Here is an 18,277-nt window from a genome sequence, read left to right as displayed (position 1 = left end):
TTATTAAATTCTTCAATTCTAATATTATAGTTAAATATATAATTTGGTCCATTTTGAAAATACGTATAAAAAATAAATGGTTACAAAATATAAATACCATAACATATAATATTTAAAGTACTTTTAAATATTTTATATATTTGAAAATAAAATGTATGAATAGAAAATGATTTTGAAATATAAAAAATTATAAAACATGATATTTGGAATATTTTCATAAACCTTGAAAAAATATATAATAAAAATATCCATTTTTATTAATATTTTGACTATATAAAACATATTTATAATCATAATATTTTATAATATTAATAAATATGCTTTATAGTCATAATATTTTATAATATTAATAAATATGTTTTATAGTAAGCATATTCATTTTTACTTATGGATAAATTAAAATATAAATATTGTTCAATAATATTATAATTTTTTTATAAAATTTAAGATTAGTTTATTATTCAAAATAAATATATTTCATGGTGCATATCTCCACTTTCAATGAGTAGTTTGACATACTTGTTTTTTAAAAATGTCACTCAATTAATCAATAATTGAATCTCATTGTAATTTTTCACATATAAACATCATTTAAACTATTTTAACATCAATAATTTCTAAAAGTAGCGACAATCATTCCAATACTCAACAAACCAATGCCCAAAAGGAACGTCATGGATAAACAAACTAAATAGAGAAAGGAACTTCATAGGGATATAATGAATATCGTAAAGGTTTTTTCACTTGTTTCATGTTCTCCCTCCCATGCTTGAAAACCATTAATAGAATGTTAAAAGAAATAAGTAGATTTACTTATATAATTTTATTGTCATATATCATTAATTTTATAAATGTAAATGTATTATTGATTTTATTTAATTTATTCTAAAAAAATAATTAAATTTAAAATATAATATTTAATATACCTCTATTTATTTAGTGTATCTATTTAAAAATAAAACCTATCCATAGATAACTTAACAATGCTACTTAGAATAACTTATTAGTGCTCCATAAAGGGGTAGGATTTAGCTGTTGCCAAAATTATTTTGATTTCAAAAAATTAAAGTAATTTATATGCTTTTGAAATGGACCATTTTGATTTACAACCATTCTATTGTGAAATAATTTATAAGAAGCTATAGTTCCAAATTTTAATTTTAGGTGATTTTTTTTGTTTTTAGTAAATAGAATTCAAAGTTGGAATATATTTACACATTTTGCAGGTCGATAGGTTAGATGAGGAGATCTTAAGCGATCTTGGAAATTTGACAAGAGAGAGGAGGGAGGACGTCACAGTGGAAAACCGCCTCAGCAGCCACATGGCTAGCAAAGCCGCATTGAAAACCCAAGTATGAATAATGTGGCAAACCCAAGTGTGAATAATTTGGCAAACCCGCATTGAAAACCCAAGTGTGAATAATTTGGCAAACCCGCATTGAAAACCCAAGTGTGAATAATTTGGCAAACCCGCATTGAAAACCCAAGTGTGAATAATTTGGCAAACCCGCATTGAAAACCCAAGTATGAATAATTTGGCAAACCCGCATTGAAAACCACAGTATGAATAATTTGTCTGAAAGACTAAGATGGTTTGGGTTGGGAAATAATCTGTTTCAAAGACCAAGACTAAGACTAAGACTAAACATATTGGGTGGATTTGTAATTACCTCGCAGTGCACCAGAAGGGAAGGTTGGTTGGTGAGGTTAGATTAATGTGATACTGGGTGGATTTGTAATTACCTCGCAGTGCACCAGAAGGAAGGAAGGTTGGTGAGGTTAGATTCATGTGATATGTCACGTCACTCACTATATTATATTTTCTTCCTTTTCCTCATTGGCGGGCGGGCGGCTTCACAGTCGATTTCGACCGAGTTGATGGATAATGTGAATATTCAAAACGTGTACAATCACGTTTCTGATGATTTACAGTCTCGTCTCCTCTCCTCTCCTGGAGTATGTACGTATGAATATTCAAAACCCATTCATTCATTCACAATACCATGACATCGCTGTATGGTTTGGTTGGTGTTGACTCGAGATATTCAAACAAAGCAAGCATAAGTCATCAGTATGATATTAATAATAAATCGAACCCATGGTATTGGACTCGTGCACTAATTCATCCATTGATGCATTATTATATAATCATATTTATGTCATATCAAAGTGTATAAAATAGCTATAGATTTAGAGATTCTTATAGCTATTCGACGAGAACAACAAAGTAAAGTAGAGTAAAGTAAATATTGAGATTTGTTTTCCAGGGTTTGGTACTAGGCTTAACCTCCTCATAGCATAGCAGAGATGGGGGGCGTTGATTTTGAAGGTTTCAGGAAGTTGCAGAGGGCAGATGGCTTCGCTTCGATCCTTGCTATCGGCACTGCCAATCCACCCAATGCTGTGGATCAGAGCACATATCCAGATTTCTACTTTCGAATCACCGGTAACGAGCATAACACAGAGCTCAAGGACAAGTTCAAGCGAATATGTAAGTTTCAGTTTCAGTTTCTTCATTCTGTTCTGGCGCGATTCATGAATCAATCATGTGATCGAAGAAATATTATTCTTGTTACAAAAACCAACCTGTCCTGTTTTCATGCGAAGAAATTTTATTCTTATTACAAAAACCAACCTGTCCTGTTTTCATGCGAAGAAATATTATTCTGAAATCTGCAATACTTAATCAATATTAGCGTAGCGTCACATGCGAAGAAATATTATTCTGAAATCTGCAATACTTAGCGTAGCACAAACTTTCTTTTATTATTACATTAGCCACCCAGCTAGTCAAACAAGTGAGAGATTCCGAAATCTGCACTGCTTACTTTTCAAATTTAGTGGCGGTAACTTTTTCGGATATTATTGTAATATTTAGTGGCTGTAATATTTTTCAGATATTAGGTTGATTGATTATAATTTAAATCATGTGATGAATCATGAATATACAAAAAAAAAAAAAATTGAGGTTAGTTTTTCTAATCATCATACATATGGCTCCATGCAGGTGAAAGGTCAGCAATAAAACAGAGATACATGTACCTCACGGAGGAGATTCTCAAGAAGAATCCCGATGTGTGCGCGTTCGTGGAGGTGCCATCGTTGGACGCACGACAGGCAATGTTGGCTATGGAGGTGCCCCGGCTGGCAAAAGAGGCTGCTGAAAAGGCCATTCAGGAGTGGGGGCAGTCCAAGTCTGGGATCACTCATCTCATATTTTGCAGCACAACGACTCCGGATCTACCCGGAGCAGACTTTGAGGTAGCCAAGTTGCTGGGGCTGCACCCGAGTGTGAAGAGAGTGGGCGTGTTCCAACATGGCTGCTTCGCCGGAGGCACCGTTCTTCGAATGGCGAAAGACCTTGCCGAAAACAATCGAGGAGCTCGGGTGCTGGTCATCTGTAGTGAAACCACCGCCGTTACCTTTCGTGGACCCTCCGAGACTCACCTGGACAGCCTGGTGGGGCAAGCTCTGTTTGGCGACGGTGCTTCTGCCCTCATCGTGGGAGCTGATCCCATCCCTCAAGTGGAGAAGGCCTGTTTCGAAATCGTTTGGACAGCCCAGACAGTTGTTCCCAACAGCGAGGGAGCCATCGGTGGGAAGGTGAGAGAGGTCGGGCTGACCTTCCAACTCAAAGGCGCGGTTCCGGATCTAATCTCTGCCAACATTGAAAACTGTATGGTCGAGGCGTTCAGTCAGTTCAAAATATCCGACTGGAACAAGTTGTTCTGGGTTGTTCATCCCGGAGGACGTGCCATCCTTGATCGGGTGGAGGCCAAGCTCAATCTGGATCCCACAAAACTGATACCCACCAGGCACGTTATGAGCGAGTACGGAAACATGTCCAGTGCGTGCGTCCACTTCATATTGGATCAGACGAGGAAGGCGTCTCTACAAAACGGATGTTCAACCACCGGAGAGGGATTGGAAATGGGAGTTCTATTTGGATTTGGGCCGGGCCTCACCATCGAAACAGTCGTTCTCAAGAGCGTTCCTATTCAATAATTCAACAACTAAACTTTCAGGTTTAGAATAAATAAATGTGAGCAACTATCCATTTTTACTCTTTACTCCAAGAGAATAAATGTAACCAAGATAGAGTGTTTCTAATAATAGTTCCAAATTCCAAGAAGTGCATGAGTTTCACTGTATCTTTCTTTCTTTCTTAATAAAAGAAAGCTTATAGTTGTAAAATATTCAAACGTACTTTCTACTCCTCTCCTCTCCTCTCCGAAAATAGGTTCTTATTCTCTCCCATTGGAGCCCGCCCTTCAAATTGAGAGAGAGACGACTGAATGTTTGAAAATATTCTGAAACGTACTTTCACATATTTTGAGTTAAATAATATTTGAAGTTCCAATTTTTAGGCGAAATTTTTGAGTTAAATAAGATTTGAAGTTCCAATAATTTCACTAAATAATCGACAGCTTAATTAGATGAGGGATATACGTCCACTGTGTTCGCTCGGTTCGATACGTAACATATCTCTTAGCTCGATTGGGACCCACTTGATGCCGGAGAATCTGATTTACAGTTACAGTCTCTTGAAGTATGAATATTCAAAACCCAACCCATTCCTGTTGAGGAGGAGTACGTCATACCGTTTTCAATTTGATAATGACACTGCATGCATGCCTTCAAAACTTATCCATTCGCATTTCTCCAAACCATATGTGGATTTAAAAATTTAGATGATGAGATTATTTTCAAAAATTTATTATTAATATTAATTCTAACAAATAAGTTATAATGCAAATAAAATGTATTTTTCTCATTTTTAATATATATTATTATTATTTTAATATTTTTAATTATAATTTCAAATTAATAAATCAATTTATCATATAACAATTAATTTATTATAGTTTTAATTGATTGCAATATATATATATATATATATGTTTTAATATATTTACTCATTTTACACTCTCACTCACTAAATTGTCCATAGCTTAGATCAGGAGATCTTAAGCGATCTCTGTCGAGAAACTCCAAATTTCACAAGAGGAGAGGAGGGAGCCATCTCTGTTGAAAACCGCCGGGGCATGGCATTCAAAACCACTAGCGAACAACCCAACCCAATCCCTCCCCTGTCGGGAATAATTTGTTTCAAAGACTAAGACTAAGCACATTGGCTCCACATGTAAAAAGTATTTTAATTATTTCACGTCTTTAATTGGTTCCGTACCTAAACTCCACCCTATTTTAATATTCCAGATTAAGAGTAACCACATTGCCTCCCTATTTTAATATTCCACGTGCTTAATTGATTCCCTATTTTAATATTCCACGTGTTTAATTGGTTCCGTACTTACGCCTTTTCCTCTCCTCCTTCGCGGCTTCACACTCACTCTCTTACCTCCATTTCCACCTCTTGACACCGACTTGTGGATAATCTAAATATTCGTCCACACATTTCATGGATTTAAAATTTTAGATATTTGGATTATTTTTAAAAATTTATTAATTTTAGTGTCATCTTATTTATTTAACAAATAAATTATATATTATTATAATTTAAATAGGTTTAATGGTTAACAAGAATGTGTTTTTTAATTTTATTTTTAATATATATTTCAAATTATTAGATCAACCTACTCTATAACATATAAAATATATATATCATTTCAAAATTACTTGAGCTATAATTAAATGTTACTTATGTCAATGGTACTTTTAATTCTTTTTCAGAAAAAATCTTTATGAATATAGTTCTTATGAATATCAATCTTATAAGTTATGTATAGAAATGATATTTTATGTAAATTAACAAATAAATCTATAGATAATCTCAACCTGTAGAAGTGATTTCACATGCAACACCTATGTTATAATTAAATGTTACTTATGTCAGTAGTACCTTTAACTCCCTTTCCTAAACAATCTTTATGAAAATAGTTCTTATGAATATCAATCTTATAAATTATGTATCGAAAATGATATTTTATGTAAATTAACAAAATGGTCTTGCAGCCATTAACAAGCAATAATAATATTGATAATCCCAACTTTCCCAAGTGATTTCACATTCAACACCTATTTAATTATAGGTCACAGTTTCTATCTTAAGAATTATAAGTCACCGTTTCAAATTCCAAGCAGGTACACTTTCACTGTGTCTTTCTTTCTTGATAAAAGGTTACCACTTTAAATGGTTAATTGTGATTAAATGACATGATTAATTATTTCAAACCTAATTAATTTATCCTAAGCATGATTAATCTTTTCTAAAGGCGCATTTTTTTTTTGTGAACTTGGTAGTACTTTCACTATTCAACAACATTTAGAATTCAACAACATATTAATTGATTCAGCATTCTGTCATTGTCCTATTTACAATTTTGGAATTTTGAAATAGAAGATTTCATTCATGGCCAACCAAAAAGAAACTAAAAAAAATCAGGGACTAATACTACACTAAAAGCAGACGGACAACGGCGCCAGATAAACTAACCTTCACAAAGACACATCCAACTTGGGTCCATGTGAACACATGTGCGCACTATCTATTCCATCAACGCTGGAAATGAGCTATGGGAATTGACAGTCAATATTTACCTTCCAAACCCTACCTTTTCACAAATCCACTTATGGTATATTTATCGACTACTTTCTCACTACCATTCATGTCGAGTGGCTCATAAATTTTCCACTGAAGGCATCCGAATGCATTAGGCTTCTAGATGCTTATGGAAAGTTGCACGCTTCGATTGTTCCACCTTACCGTGGCACCTTACCTATGCGCCTTGTCACACTGGTAATAATTTTAAATTTTCCATCTCTCTATTATATTATAGTTTGAGCTATTCCTCTATTTTATGTAGTACGAGTTCAGGTTTTTGCCAATATTTTGTTTAGAGGCTGCACCCGTGGAGCTCAGAAACTGATTAAGTTCTCAACTAGGTTCTATCCAATGTAAGTTTTATAGCCTATATCAATTTCTGGATGTTTTATCGATAGGCTGACTATCCCTTGCAGTTTTATGATATTGTGCTTAGTTTGTAATTTTTTCTTCTCAGTTTATGTCTTCCACTAATTCACATTTGAATTCCTAATTTTTTTACTCAATATTATGTAAAATTTGGCACCACACAATTATATCATCCATGAATCACTTCAAGAAATTACCAGCTATAACAGTGTAGTTTTTATTTGTACAGAGAGAAAGGGAGGGATTTCAAAAACTTGGCAACGCAAAATTTGAGTTGGGCATTGCTCTTCCGCCACGACGAAGGATATAAACTTATGACAGACGCTGAAAACTCAACAGAAATCGCACTAGACACACGACGAGAATGCTTTTGGGGTTGATGTTGGTTTTAACTGTGTGTAGCGTCTCTAGCAAAAAAGTATCTGTATAGTTGATGACTGGGGTCCTAGGGCATACATTCCCAGAATCGTATTTTTTTAATGAAAATCCAACTGAGCGCTGGGACTCTTCATTGTCCGCGGCAACTGAGCACGCTTACCCAAAGTTTTCTGTTTAAATTTTCGATGAGTCGACCAACAAAACAGTACTATGCTAGGTTAGCAGGAAGTCCTCTGCGACTTACACCATATGATATATAATTCTCCTCCTCATAACCTCATATCAACTCAGTGGACTGACTAAGTAGCTGTTGCAGCTTGTAGGTGCTTTTGTTTCTTTTCCCATGGCGCGTCTACTATCATTCGCTGTCATAGTCATCACTATTTTTGCTCTCTTCATATGGAATATTGAGGTAAGAAGTTACAACTTACAGGCTACAACACATCACAAATTCAAAAGTGATCGGGATTCGGTGGTAAATTGACGATAAAGCTTTAAGCGATGGATTATTTCCCCGCGGGCCACGACAGGACTCATTAATGGAATCTTGTACATATTAAAGTTTACAGGTGGTAAGTTGGTAACTGGTAACAGTGGTAAGTTTCATTCTAAATGCTCAAGCGGTAAACCCGAATGTGAATTGAATGCAAAATCCGCAGATCTGATAGCCATCTGATCACTGTAATTTTTCAATAAACGCTAAACTTGCAAGTTGCCCCGACCGGAGTCTGGGGATTATAAATTTATAAGGTTACACTGTTACAGATTCACACCATATTAAAAATGCCATAGTCATTCCAAAAAGTTCTAAATTATAGTAATTATTATTCAACAATCCAGTCGTTGTCATTATTAATATTATAATTATTTCACAACCAAATCGCCACATCGTCAAGAGCCCTGTAGGTTGTAGCCTGTAGCAACTTGTGAGATGGGGAGAGAGATTCGTACTGTGCCGAGTCTCATTGAGTCATTTGACATGATCCAGTCACAAACAATTATTCAACAATCCAGTCGCCACATTCTATCTTACAGCCTACAGGTATAAAAAATATATGACGTAAGGTTAAATATATATATAAAAAAAATTATAATTTTTTTTTTTTTTAACTTTTAATTTTTAAACATGCCCGTCAATATGACGTTTTTGAAAATGAATGGCAAGTTGCGCATGACGTGGAGGTTTAAAACTGAAACGTATTTTACGGGTAAAAATGCGAAATACGGGCATACGGGCATCAAATTTAACCCCTGTTCGCGGCTTCACACTCACTCTCTTACCTCGATTTCCACCTCTTGACAATGACTTGATGGATAATCTAAATATTCAAAACCTATTCGTCCACACATTTCATGGATTTAAAATTTTAGATATTTGGATTATTTTTAAAAATTTATTAATTTTAATTTCATCTTATTTATTTAACAAATAAATTATATATTATAATTTAAATAGGTTTAATGGTTAACAAAAATGTGTTTTTTAGTTTTATTTTTAATATATATTTCAAATTAATAGATCAACCTACTCTATAACACATAAAATATATATCATTTCAAAATTACTTTCCCAATATAACTTGAGCTATAATTAAATGTTACTTATGTGAATGGTACTTTTAATTCTTTTTCAGAAAAAAAAAATCTTTATGAATATAGTTCTTATGAATATCAATCTTATAAATTATGTATAGAAATGATATTTTATGTAAATTAACATATAAATCTATAGATAATCTCAACTTGTAGAAGTGATTTCACATGCAACACCTATGTTATAATTAAATGTTACTTATGTCAGTAGTACCTTTAACTCCCTTTCCTAAACATTCTTTATGAAAATAATTCTTATGAATATCAATCTTATAAATTATGTATCTAAAGGATATTTTATGTAAATTAACAAAAAGGTCTTGCAGCGATTAAAAATCAATAATAATATTGATAATCCCAACTTTCCCAAGTGATTTCACATTCAACACCTATGTTAATTATAGGTCACAGTTTCTATCTTAATAATTATAAGTCACCGTTTCAAATTCCAAGAAGGTACACTTTCACTGTACCTTTCTTTCTTGATAAAAGTTTACCATTTTAAATGGTTAATCGTGATTAAATGACATGATTAATTATTTAAAACCGAATTAATTTACCCTAAGCATGATTAATCTTTTCAAAAGGCACATTTTTTTTTGTGAACTTGGTAGTACTTTCGCTATTTATATTATCTGTCCAAAATCAAATTTTCCATTTGTTCCACGGGGCCTCACCTACCCGAAGGAAACTAGGTAGCCACCTGTCAGCATTAAAGGTTGTCCAAAATTTAAATAAGTCTTTCTCTACCAGCCTAACAACATTATCCATACTATCTATACTGCAATTCAAGTTTAACAAGTAAAAATTATTCATCATGAAACTTCAACAAGATGTAGCTGGACCTCTTATTCATTCCTCATCTAAGGATATTACTGGGGTTGCCGCTTTGGCGCTGGAGCCCAGCATCTCGGATGCTCCTGCCGTGCATCCTCTTCCCTCGTCCTGCCACTTGCTGGCATCCTCCTACCCACACTCCCGCTGGCCCCCTTGCTGTCCTTGTCGTCTTCCTTTCCCATCTCCATCGGCCTGCTCTCAGGGTCTGCTCCTTCCTTGCCCTATCCATCCACCTGCCCTTCACCCTATCCTCTCCCTCCACTTCCCACTCTTAGTCCTGTCCTTGCCCTTGTGTGGACACTGCCTACCACTTCCCAGTCCCATCTCCACTGACCCACCTCCTCCACGTTGCTACACCCCGATCAGGGGTTCTCCTCTTCTTCCTTGTCTTTTTCTACGATTTTCACTAAGTTCTCCATTTCCTCCATCTGAGATAGCTCTTCCACTTTTATATGTAAAGTTCTGCCTACCTAGCCGTGTTAGCTCTGCTATGCAACACTGACCTTCTAAGGACAGAAGGAAGCATGGCCTGTTTGGTTGTTTCCAAAGGGGCCCCACATTTGGTCATTTTTCCCTTTCTTCCTTCACCCCGTTCACCTCTAAACCTTTCCCATTCCCTGAATAAACCTTCTAAAATTCAACAAAGTCCCTTTTGGCCCTAGCTTTGAGTTCAAAGCCAAACCAACCATAAAACCTTACCCATATGCCCTCACGCGCTCATAAACCCCTCATCACATTCCCGTCATTGATCATTCCCCGATAATCTAATGGCCCACATTGCACTTGATAAAGATGACCTGCTCGACCATTTTCCACCGTCTGATCATCTCCACCAGATCTAACGGTCTTCGCATACATCGCTCCATCAACTTGATCAAGAAATCGCGTGCGACGAGAGTAGTTTTTCTCTCTCATCCACTGCTACATGTCGATCATTGAGTGGAATCACTCGCCCCCGGGCATTTACCACTTAGTGCCCAAAAGAGGTGCGATGAAAACTGTTACCGCCCGGTCAAATCGCCCTCACCTGTTAAACACCCGTGCAACTTCGTCGCCCGATCATTATACGATCTGTCCGCTGAAGATCCAAGGGCCCTAGCACATCCCACTCCCACCTCAGTTGATAGCCTCTGCCAAGCCATCTCCGCCATTCATTTCCTTGATCCGGCAGTCATTCTTCTCGCTCACCCAAATCGTCCACCTACCTATGCATTCCACGTCCTATGACCATTCTGTTGCCTGAATAAGGAGACGACCAACTTTACCAGCATCAGTTACAGTAATATCCCCAAAAACCACATTAAACAGAAAGCATGGACAAAAGGATAAAAGGACACAACACGACTCTGTAACTGAATTTATCAGTCATGGAATCCACAAGTACGAGCACTCCAACTGCCTAAACGACAACACATCACCTGAACAGATCAGATTCACCCACTGAAACAAGCAACCTCATTCAGAGACTCCATTAAGCAGTTAAATGTAGTTGGTGGTCAATTATGACCCCTCCTTACCTAAACGGCCAAGTTCCATTGTAATGTAAACTTATAATACCCAGGAGCAAGATGTAATCAAGGTTGGCATTTGATGTAAGGTTCAACATCTGGAGACTGTAGACAATTTGTCACTTGCAACGTCTCATCTTCATTTTCAGCAAATACAAGATTCTTTTGCTGTTAACTGCTCACTCTCTGTTTTCCTCTGTTCTAAGCTTGTGCCTGATATGTTGTGTTCTTGATCTCTTGATGTTTAACACTAGATAACTATCATCTTATCTCTGTGTTAGAATCTCGAATGCATCACTGAATAGGTTGCTAAGGTTTCTTTCTATCTAATGTAGGAGAGTTTTCATCTTGTCTTTGCATTAATAGATTAGATTTGCAGGTTTCTGTACTAGTTGCAGCCGGCCATCACATGGTATTGTGCATTTGCTGGTGTGGTTAGTATTCTCCATATTCACCTAATATCTAAACTGTGAGCATTGGTGGTCTAAAGCCTTGTAGTCTGAGGGTGTTCATGCATGTCTGAAGTGAAACAGAGTAGAAGTGGTTATCTGGCTTGAACCAAACCATCATTCCTTCCATTAAACCTTGCAACAATAGTTGAATTTATATGTTATCAGGCATCTCTAAGCTACAACCTAGGAGAGTTTCTTGGAATCCTAACATAATTGGCGTCGTTGCCGGGGAGAGGAGATTGAAGCTCAGCTTCCCTGGGAGAACGACACAGATCCAGCTTTGATGATAGACGAAGTCTGGACACATTTTTGGTTGTAATCATCTATCTGGTGACTCTACTGTAGGAATAACCTTTTGGGCGACTCCACATCACAGTTCTGGCTCAGTTTGTGAGGCATACTTGGAGAAATCCTCAAAAATCACCAGCTAACCCAGTACATGACCCTGAGAAGATTGTCAACCAAAGAAAGACATCACAGAAGGAAGCATCAGGATCAGGTAAGCCTAAACAATCTTATGTATCTCTGCCAGAAAGGCTTGTAACAGAGCATCTACATGTTGAAAATATAGCATGTAGTACTAGCAGCGAAGAAATATTTTTAGAGATTCATAAAGCTCCCTATTTAAAAAAGTCCCCTTTGCATCTCAGTCCAAAGGAAACCTCCCTTCTAGTCCATCACTTTCCTTCAGCCCTGTCATTCATTTCTCAGCTTCCTATCATTCAAACTGCCAGCACCCTTCCATCTACACCAGTCATGGCAGGTCCACAAGCGCCCACCAAAATGGAAAGAATCATAGCTACTAGGTATGGACCCTTGGTCCCACTTATTCCTTTGAATGCCATGCCTACAGGAGAATATCATAAATACATGCCTAAGTTCATTGGGACAAAGGGAGTAACAACTAAAGAACACCTTGAGTCTTTTTATAACTATGATAATAACTTAGATATCAGTGAAGATGATGTGTGGATGAGAGCATTTGTCCAAAGCCTTGATGGAGAGGCTAGAAAGTGGTTCAAAGAGTTGACCCCTAGGTCTATAGCAGACATTGAAGCATTAGATGATGTGTTTTTAAAGCATTGGGGAGATAAGAAAGACCTGCTATATTACCATACTGAGTTTGACAACTTGAAAAGGGAAAATGGGGAGCTACTGTCCGATTTGAATAAAAGATTCAATCGTATGTATAGCAAGATACCAGCTGAAGTGAAGCCTACCCCCACCTCTGCCAAACTCACTTATGCCAATGCCTTTGATTCTGATTTCTGCCTACTATTAAGAGAGAGAAGATGTGCTTCTCTAGCTAAAATGCAAGATGCAGCCTTGGAGGTGGAATCCAATATCATGGGTGCAGAGAAACTCAAAGGGGGTGGTGACCCGCCACCTCATTTATAATTTTTTTTTACTTTTATAAAAATAGAGGTGTTTCTCAAATCTTTTGAAAATAATGGATATTGGGCAAATTAACGAGGCCACAATTTCAACCACTTTCAGGAGCTAGGTTTCATGCCCCGGGGTTGGTCAACTTGTAGGACACTTAAGCCTAGCCCACAACCCAACTTTGACCAGAACTTTGACTGGCTCGTTCTCCCTCATATGAGCTTGGATTAACAAACTGTTCACATCGCCGCGATTAGGACAACGAGATGTATGCTTTTGTCTTCGTTCAAAATCATTCTGATCCCTTTTATTTTCGAGCTTTTATAAGCCCTCTTTGTCATGTGTGTGTCTCTAGAGCCACAGAGATAAATCCTCCCCATCGAGGAGCTTTTGGTCCTCCAAAGGCATGAAAAACACTCTGCAACTTTTATGTACCTTGTCTGCATCACAAGCCTCTATAAGGTCTCACCTCCCTCTCCTTCACCTTTGTTCTTCGGGGCCCTAAGCATGAGCCGACACCTGCAACCTATAGCACATTGTTTTTCAAATTACGTGCTTGACTTACATGACCAACTAATGACCCAAGCATCCAACACTTGCCACGAGTTTATAACACATACTTGATGGTCAAGTTTACATCGAGATGGACACAATACCCCATCTACGAAAACAAGGCCAACGTATCGTTGTTGCTTCAACAAGTGATTGAAAAAAATATCATCACTTCAACACATGATTTACAAACATAAGGCCAAACACCATTTTTTTTCTTTGACAAGTGATGGAAACACGACATCACTTTCAGAGTTTATCATGCAACTCAAAATAAGACCTCACATCATTGTTGCTTAACAAGTGATGGAAAACACATCATCAATTTTACATTTTAAATTGCAACAAATGATTTACAAAATCACGACCATGAAACACTAACATATCTAGAAACCATTTTTCACTTATCGCTGTCAATAGTTCATCCCCCTGTGGTGGTTTTGCTTGTTGAACAAGTGTTTCACCTGATTCATGCATTGACACTTTGTCTTTAAGGCGCTACTCTGGGTGGAGCCTCCAACAAGTGGCTCTTTGATGGCCATTTCTATTGCAATGACTGCAATACATCTTCCTCCTCCAAATCTACTTAACATGTTTCATTACCTGCTGTTGAGAGGGTCTTTCACACCTCATCCTTTTGTGTGCTGCCATTCTTTTCTAACCCTTAGAAAATGTATGTTTATGTAATCCAAAAAAGGTACATGTCTTTCAATTCCATGTTTTATGTTCATCATTAACAACATGATTATAATCGTAATGAACATTCGAATATTGAAACTGGTTATACCTTTCCTTGCTATCTCTGATGTCATTATGGCGATGAGAGCTTTCCTCAGTTCTCTCCCTAGAATGGAAACTATGATGGGATGATGGGGATGTGTTCCCATCATTCTCTTTCCTCGACGATTTTGACGATGTCTCGGAAGAATCTAACACCTTCGAGCATTCTCCCTCGGTGTACCTCAAGCTTGGAAATTGAGGTCTCTGCAACACCTCCAACGGTTGAGTTATTCCTTGGTTATTAACACCAAGTTCTTTTTCCTCCTCATTCCTCATACTGGTAAGGAGCCTCATGTTTGTCCTTGTAATTGGGATCTCCAACTCTCCAACATAAATCATAATATGTGAAGACGAAACGGAAAGGAAACCAACATATTTTACCTCCTCTGTCGATTTGGAAACAACTGATGAGGGCTACTTATCATCTATTGTTGGTGGTTCGCTAGTTGTTTCGGCGCATTCCCCAACTTCCTTTCTGACATACACTGAAAAGTAATGCATCTAATGCAACCAATAAAATAGCACTATAAATCAACATCTACTCTAAAATAAATGCATCTAGTGAAAGAAATCAAATATAATTAGAAATACACATCTTTAGTGAAATCAATGCATCTAGTGCAAGCAATCAAATAGAATTATAAATCAACATCTACACTAAAATCAACACATCTAGTGTGAGCAATCAAACAGAATTAGAAATCATCTAGATTGAAATCAATGCATCTAGTACAAGCGATCAAATATGACTATAAATCAACATCTACACTGAAATTAATGCATCGATTTCAAGAAATCATATATCATTATAAATCAACATCTAGACTAAAATCAAGTCACCTAGTGGAAGCAATATTATAGTATTAGAAATCACCATCTACACTAAAATCAATGCATATAGTGCAACAAATGTTCTTCCCTCCAACCCCCTCCATCAATATTTATTTCTCCCTCTATCTCTGATGCTTTAACTCTTTATCTCAAATCCAAACATATACACATTCTCTCCATCTCTCCTAAGTCTCTCCATCTCTCCTAAGTCTCTCCATCTCTCTCTTTCTATTTTTCTCTCTCTATTTCCTTCTTCTTCTCTCCCCCACTCCCCTTCCAACTCAAACTATTTGTCCCTCCCTCTCTCCTCCTCTCTCTCTACCCCCTCTTTCCTCCTCTCTCTAAAGTCCTCTCTCTCATCCTTCTGATGCGGGAGCATAGGACTCAGAGGGAAAAATCTCCCAAATTATTCCAAAAATCCAAAAACAAAATTACAGGCAAGGGAGTGGGGTCCTTTAGTCTGCACTTTCTATGTTTTTTTTAGTTAAAAATTGGAATAAATCTAGCAATAAATCAGGCATTGTAATAAAGCTCTCAGGCTTTAAATCATTCATGTTTTTCCCTGTAAGAGGAGAGGACTTATCCTTAGAAGAAAAAAAAAACAAAAATATAAAGTAGAATAAAGCCAGAAAAGCGCTCAAGCGCCTGAGTAATCACTTTAAAGCAAAAAAGGAAAAAGTTGTGCACTCGGCGCTATTGTATTCAGGCTCTGTAATGTATATATATTGATAAACGATGGAATAAAGGTTGCTTGCTGATGGTTCTAGTTTCCACCATATAAACTGTTGTACATTACTCTGTTTTTTTGGCATTCTTTTCCAGCGCGTGAATGCTGTAATTGTTAACTGTTAGTGCTTGACGTTATGTAATATAGATTGCCGAATCTGCTATTATGCTGTGGTCTCCTTTGAAGAGCGAACCTGTCCACACTAGATTTTGCGTCCCTGTTTTGTTTTAACGCTGTCCATGGCGTGCTTTGTATGCATCGATTGAAGATTATCGAGCAGCGATCACTAGTTGAAGATAAGACGAATGATGCTATTACCTTATCTATTATTGGGAGAGAGATATGCCATGTATGCTTGACCAGCGATCACAGGTGGAAAATTGTAGCTGAATGTCGTATGTATATGACAATTTGTGTTAGAATTTAATTGATGATCGGTTCAGTTATTGCGCATATATACATAACGGTTAACCCTTAAAGCGCTGCGTCCTACCAAGTTAAACATAGACTGCGGGAGCGTATTAAATATAAGTCTGTCCAGTTGTATGCGTTGGCATATTGGTTGAGAATTGAAAAGGATAAGTCTGCTATAAGTCTGCGTTGACATATGACTATGTCCAGAATTTAAAGAAGAGCTGCTATGTGTGTTAATCTAATTATTGAAGAGATCCTAGGGCAGTCTGATGACTGATGTGCCGAGGATAGGAGGAACGGAAGTTGACCAAGCCATAGAAGAGATATCTGGACGATTAGGGAGACTATCATTAAAGCCTGCTTCCCCACCATCATTAGTGGTATCAGAGCCAACGACTGACATTGAATTGAATCTCAGGAGCAGAAGAAGGATGGCCTTCAGAGTTGGAAGAGGACGAGGACGTGGTGGAAGAGGACGACCTGCTGCCAATGCTGAATTATTTGAATCAATGGAGGAGCTGCGAGCTAGAGTCGATGCTTTAACTACAGGTCGAAATATAGATGATGGAGATGTCAGTGAGCCTGAAGTTGAAGTTGCTGAAGAGGAGGAAGCTGTACAGGTTACTCCTGAGATGAGATTCTTCCAGTCAGTGTTAAAATCCACAGCGAGGCCATGGAACCAATTAGTACCAGTATATCAAGGAGGATTAAATCCAGAAGAATTGATCGACTGGATCAACAGCATGGAGAAATTCTTCGATTACGAAGAAACAGAGGATGAGAAGAAAGTGAAGTTTGTTGTCACCAAATTAAAATTCCATGCAGCACTTTGGTGGGATGGTGTGCAGGCGGAAAGGAAGAGACTTGGTAAGCAGCCAATCAAGAACTGGAGCCGAATGGTCGCAAAGTTAAGAGGTAAGTTCTTGCCAAGTAATTATCAGCAAACATTGTTTAGACAAATGCAAAATCTTAGACAGAGAGCTTTAACAGTAAAAGAGTATAAAAAAGAGTTTTATAAAATAAGCATAAGAGCTGGTGAAGCCCAAGACATGGATGAGAAGGTGGCTAGATACATGAATGGCCTCCGAATGGACATTCAAGATGAGATCAGTTTGCTGTCTCCTAAAACAGTAGAGGAAGCTTATCATCTAGCGCTGAAAGCCGAGGAAAAACTCATAAGGAAGAAGTCTGCCAGAGGGAAAGAGACTTTCAGAGGAAAGGGAAGTCAAGGTGGTAGAGGAGGATCTACAACACCTAAAGAAGGAGCTAGCAGTAGCTCAACCCAGCATGCACCTAGAGAAGGTGATGCAGGAGGCAAAGGGAGTTTTTCCAGAGGAAGAGGAGGCAGAGAAATAAGATGTTACAGATGTAACAAGCCGGGACACAGAGCTTTTGAGTGCCCAGAGAATACAGACATAAAGCAGAGGAATGAAATTGTTGCTCCAGCTGAAGAAGAAGCAACAGCGGCAGCGGTAACAGAAGAAGAAGATGCACTAGAAAGAGGAGAATCTCTGGTGATTCATAAAATCTTACTTAAGCCAATGAGGGAGGTGGCTACTGAACCGCTGCAAAGGAAAGCTTTATTCAGGACAGTATGCAAAGTCCAAGGGAAATGTTGCCAGATGGTTATTGATAGTGGCAGCACTGATAATTTGGTCTCTACAGAAGTAGTGGAGAAATTGAAGCTGAAGACAACGAAGCATCCGACACCTTATAAGGTGTCATGGTTACAAAAGGGACATCAACTGTTGGTAAGTGAACAATGTGAGGTGGAATTTCAAGTGGGCAAGTAAAAAGACAAAATTGTTTGTGATGTGATGCCTATGGACGTGTGTCACATATTGCTTGGAAGGCCTTGGCAATATGACAGAGGAGCCATACATGACGGGAA

The 18,277-nt window shown here is 37.4% G+C and overlaps 1 protein-coding gene across 1 annotated transcript; it reads left to right on the top strand.

The window, feature by feature from the left end:
- The first annotated feature begins 2,207 nt into the window (after nucleotides 1–2,207).
- On the top strand, nucleotides 2,208–4,202 carry LOC149209970 (pinosylvin synthase). Its single transcript, XM_089396566.1, has 2 exons — nucleotides 2,208–2,491; nucleotides 3,008–4,202. Exons 1-2 carry the CDS (start codon nucleotides 2,308–2,310, stop codon nucleotides 4,003–4,005), a joined length of 1,182 nt encoding a protein of 393 aa, XP_089252692.1. The 5' UTR covers nucleotides 2,208–2,307; the 3' UTR covers nucleotides 4,006–4,202.
- The last annotated feature ends 14,075 nt before the right edge of the window (nucleotides 4,203–18,277 follow it).

The sequence above is a fragment of the Pinus tabuliformis genome, chromosome 1_2 (assembly GCF_031772625.1).
Source record: "Pinus tabuliformis cultivar Carrire ecotype Pingquan chromosome 1_2, CPIR1, whole genome shotgun sequence".
Lineage (NCBI taxonomy): Eukaryota > Viridiplantae > Streptophyta > Pinopsida > Pinales > Pinaceae > Pinus > Pinus tabuliformis.
This window is presented reverse-complemented; position numbering and strand designations above follow the sequence as displayed.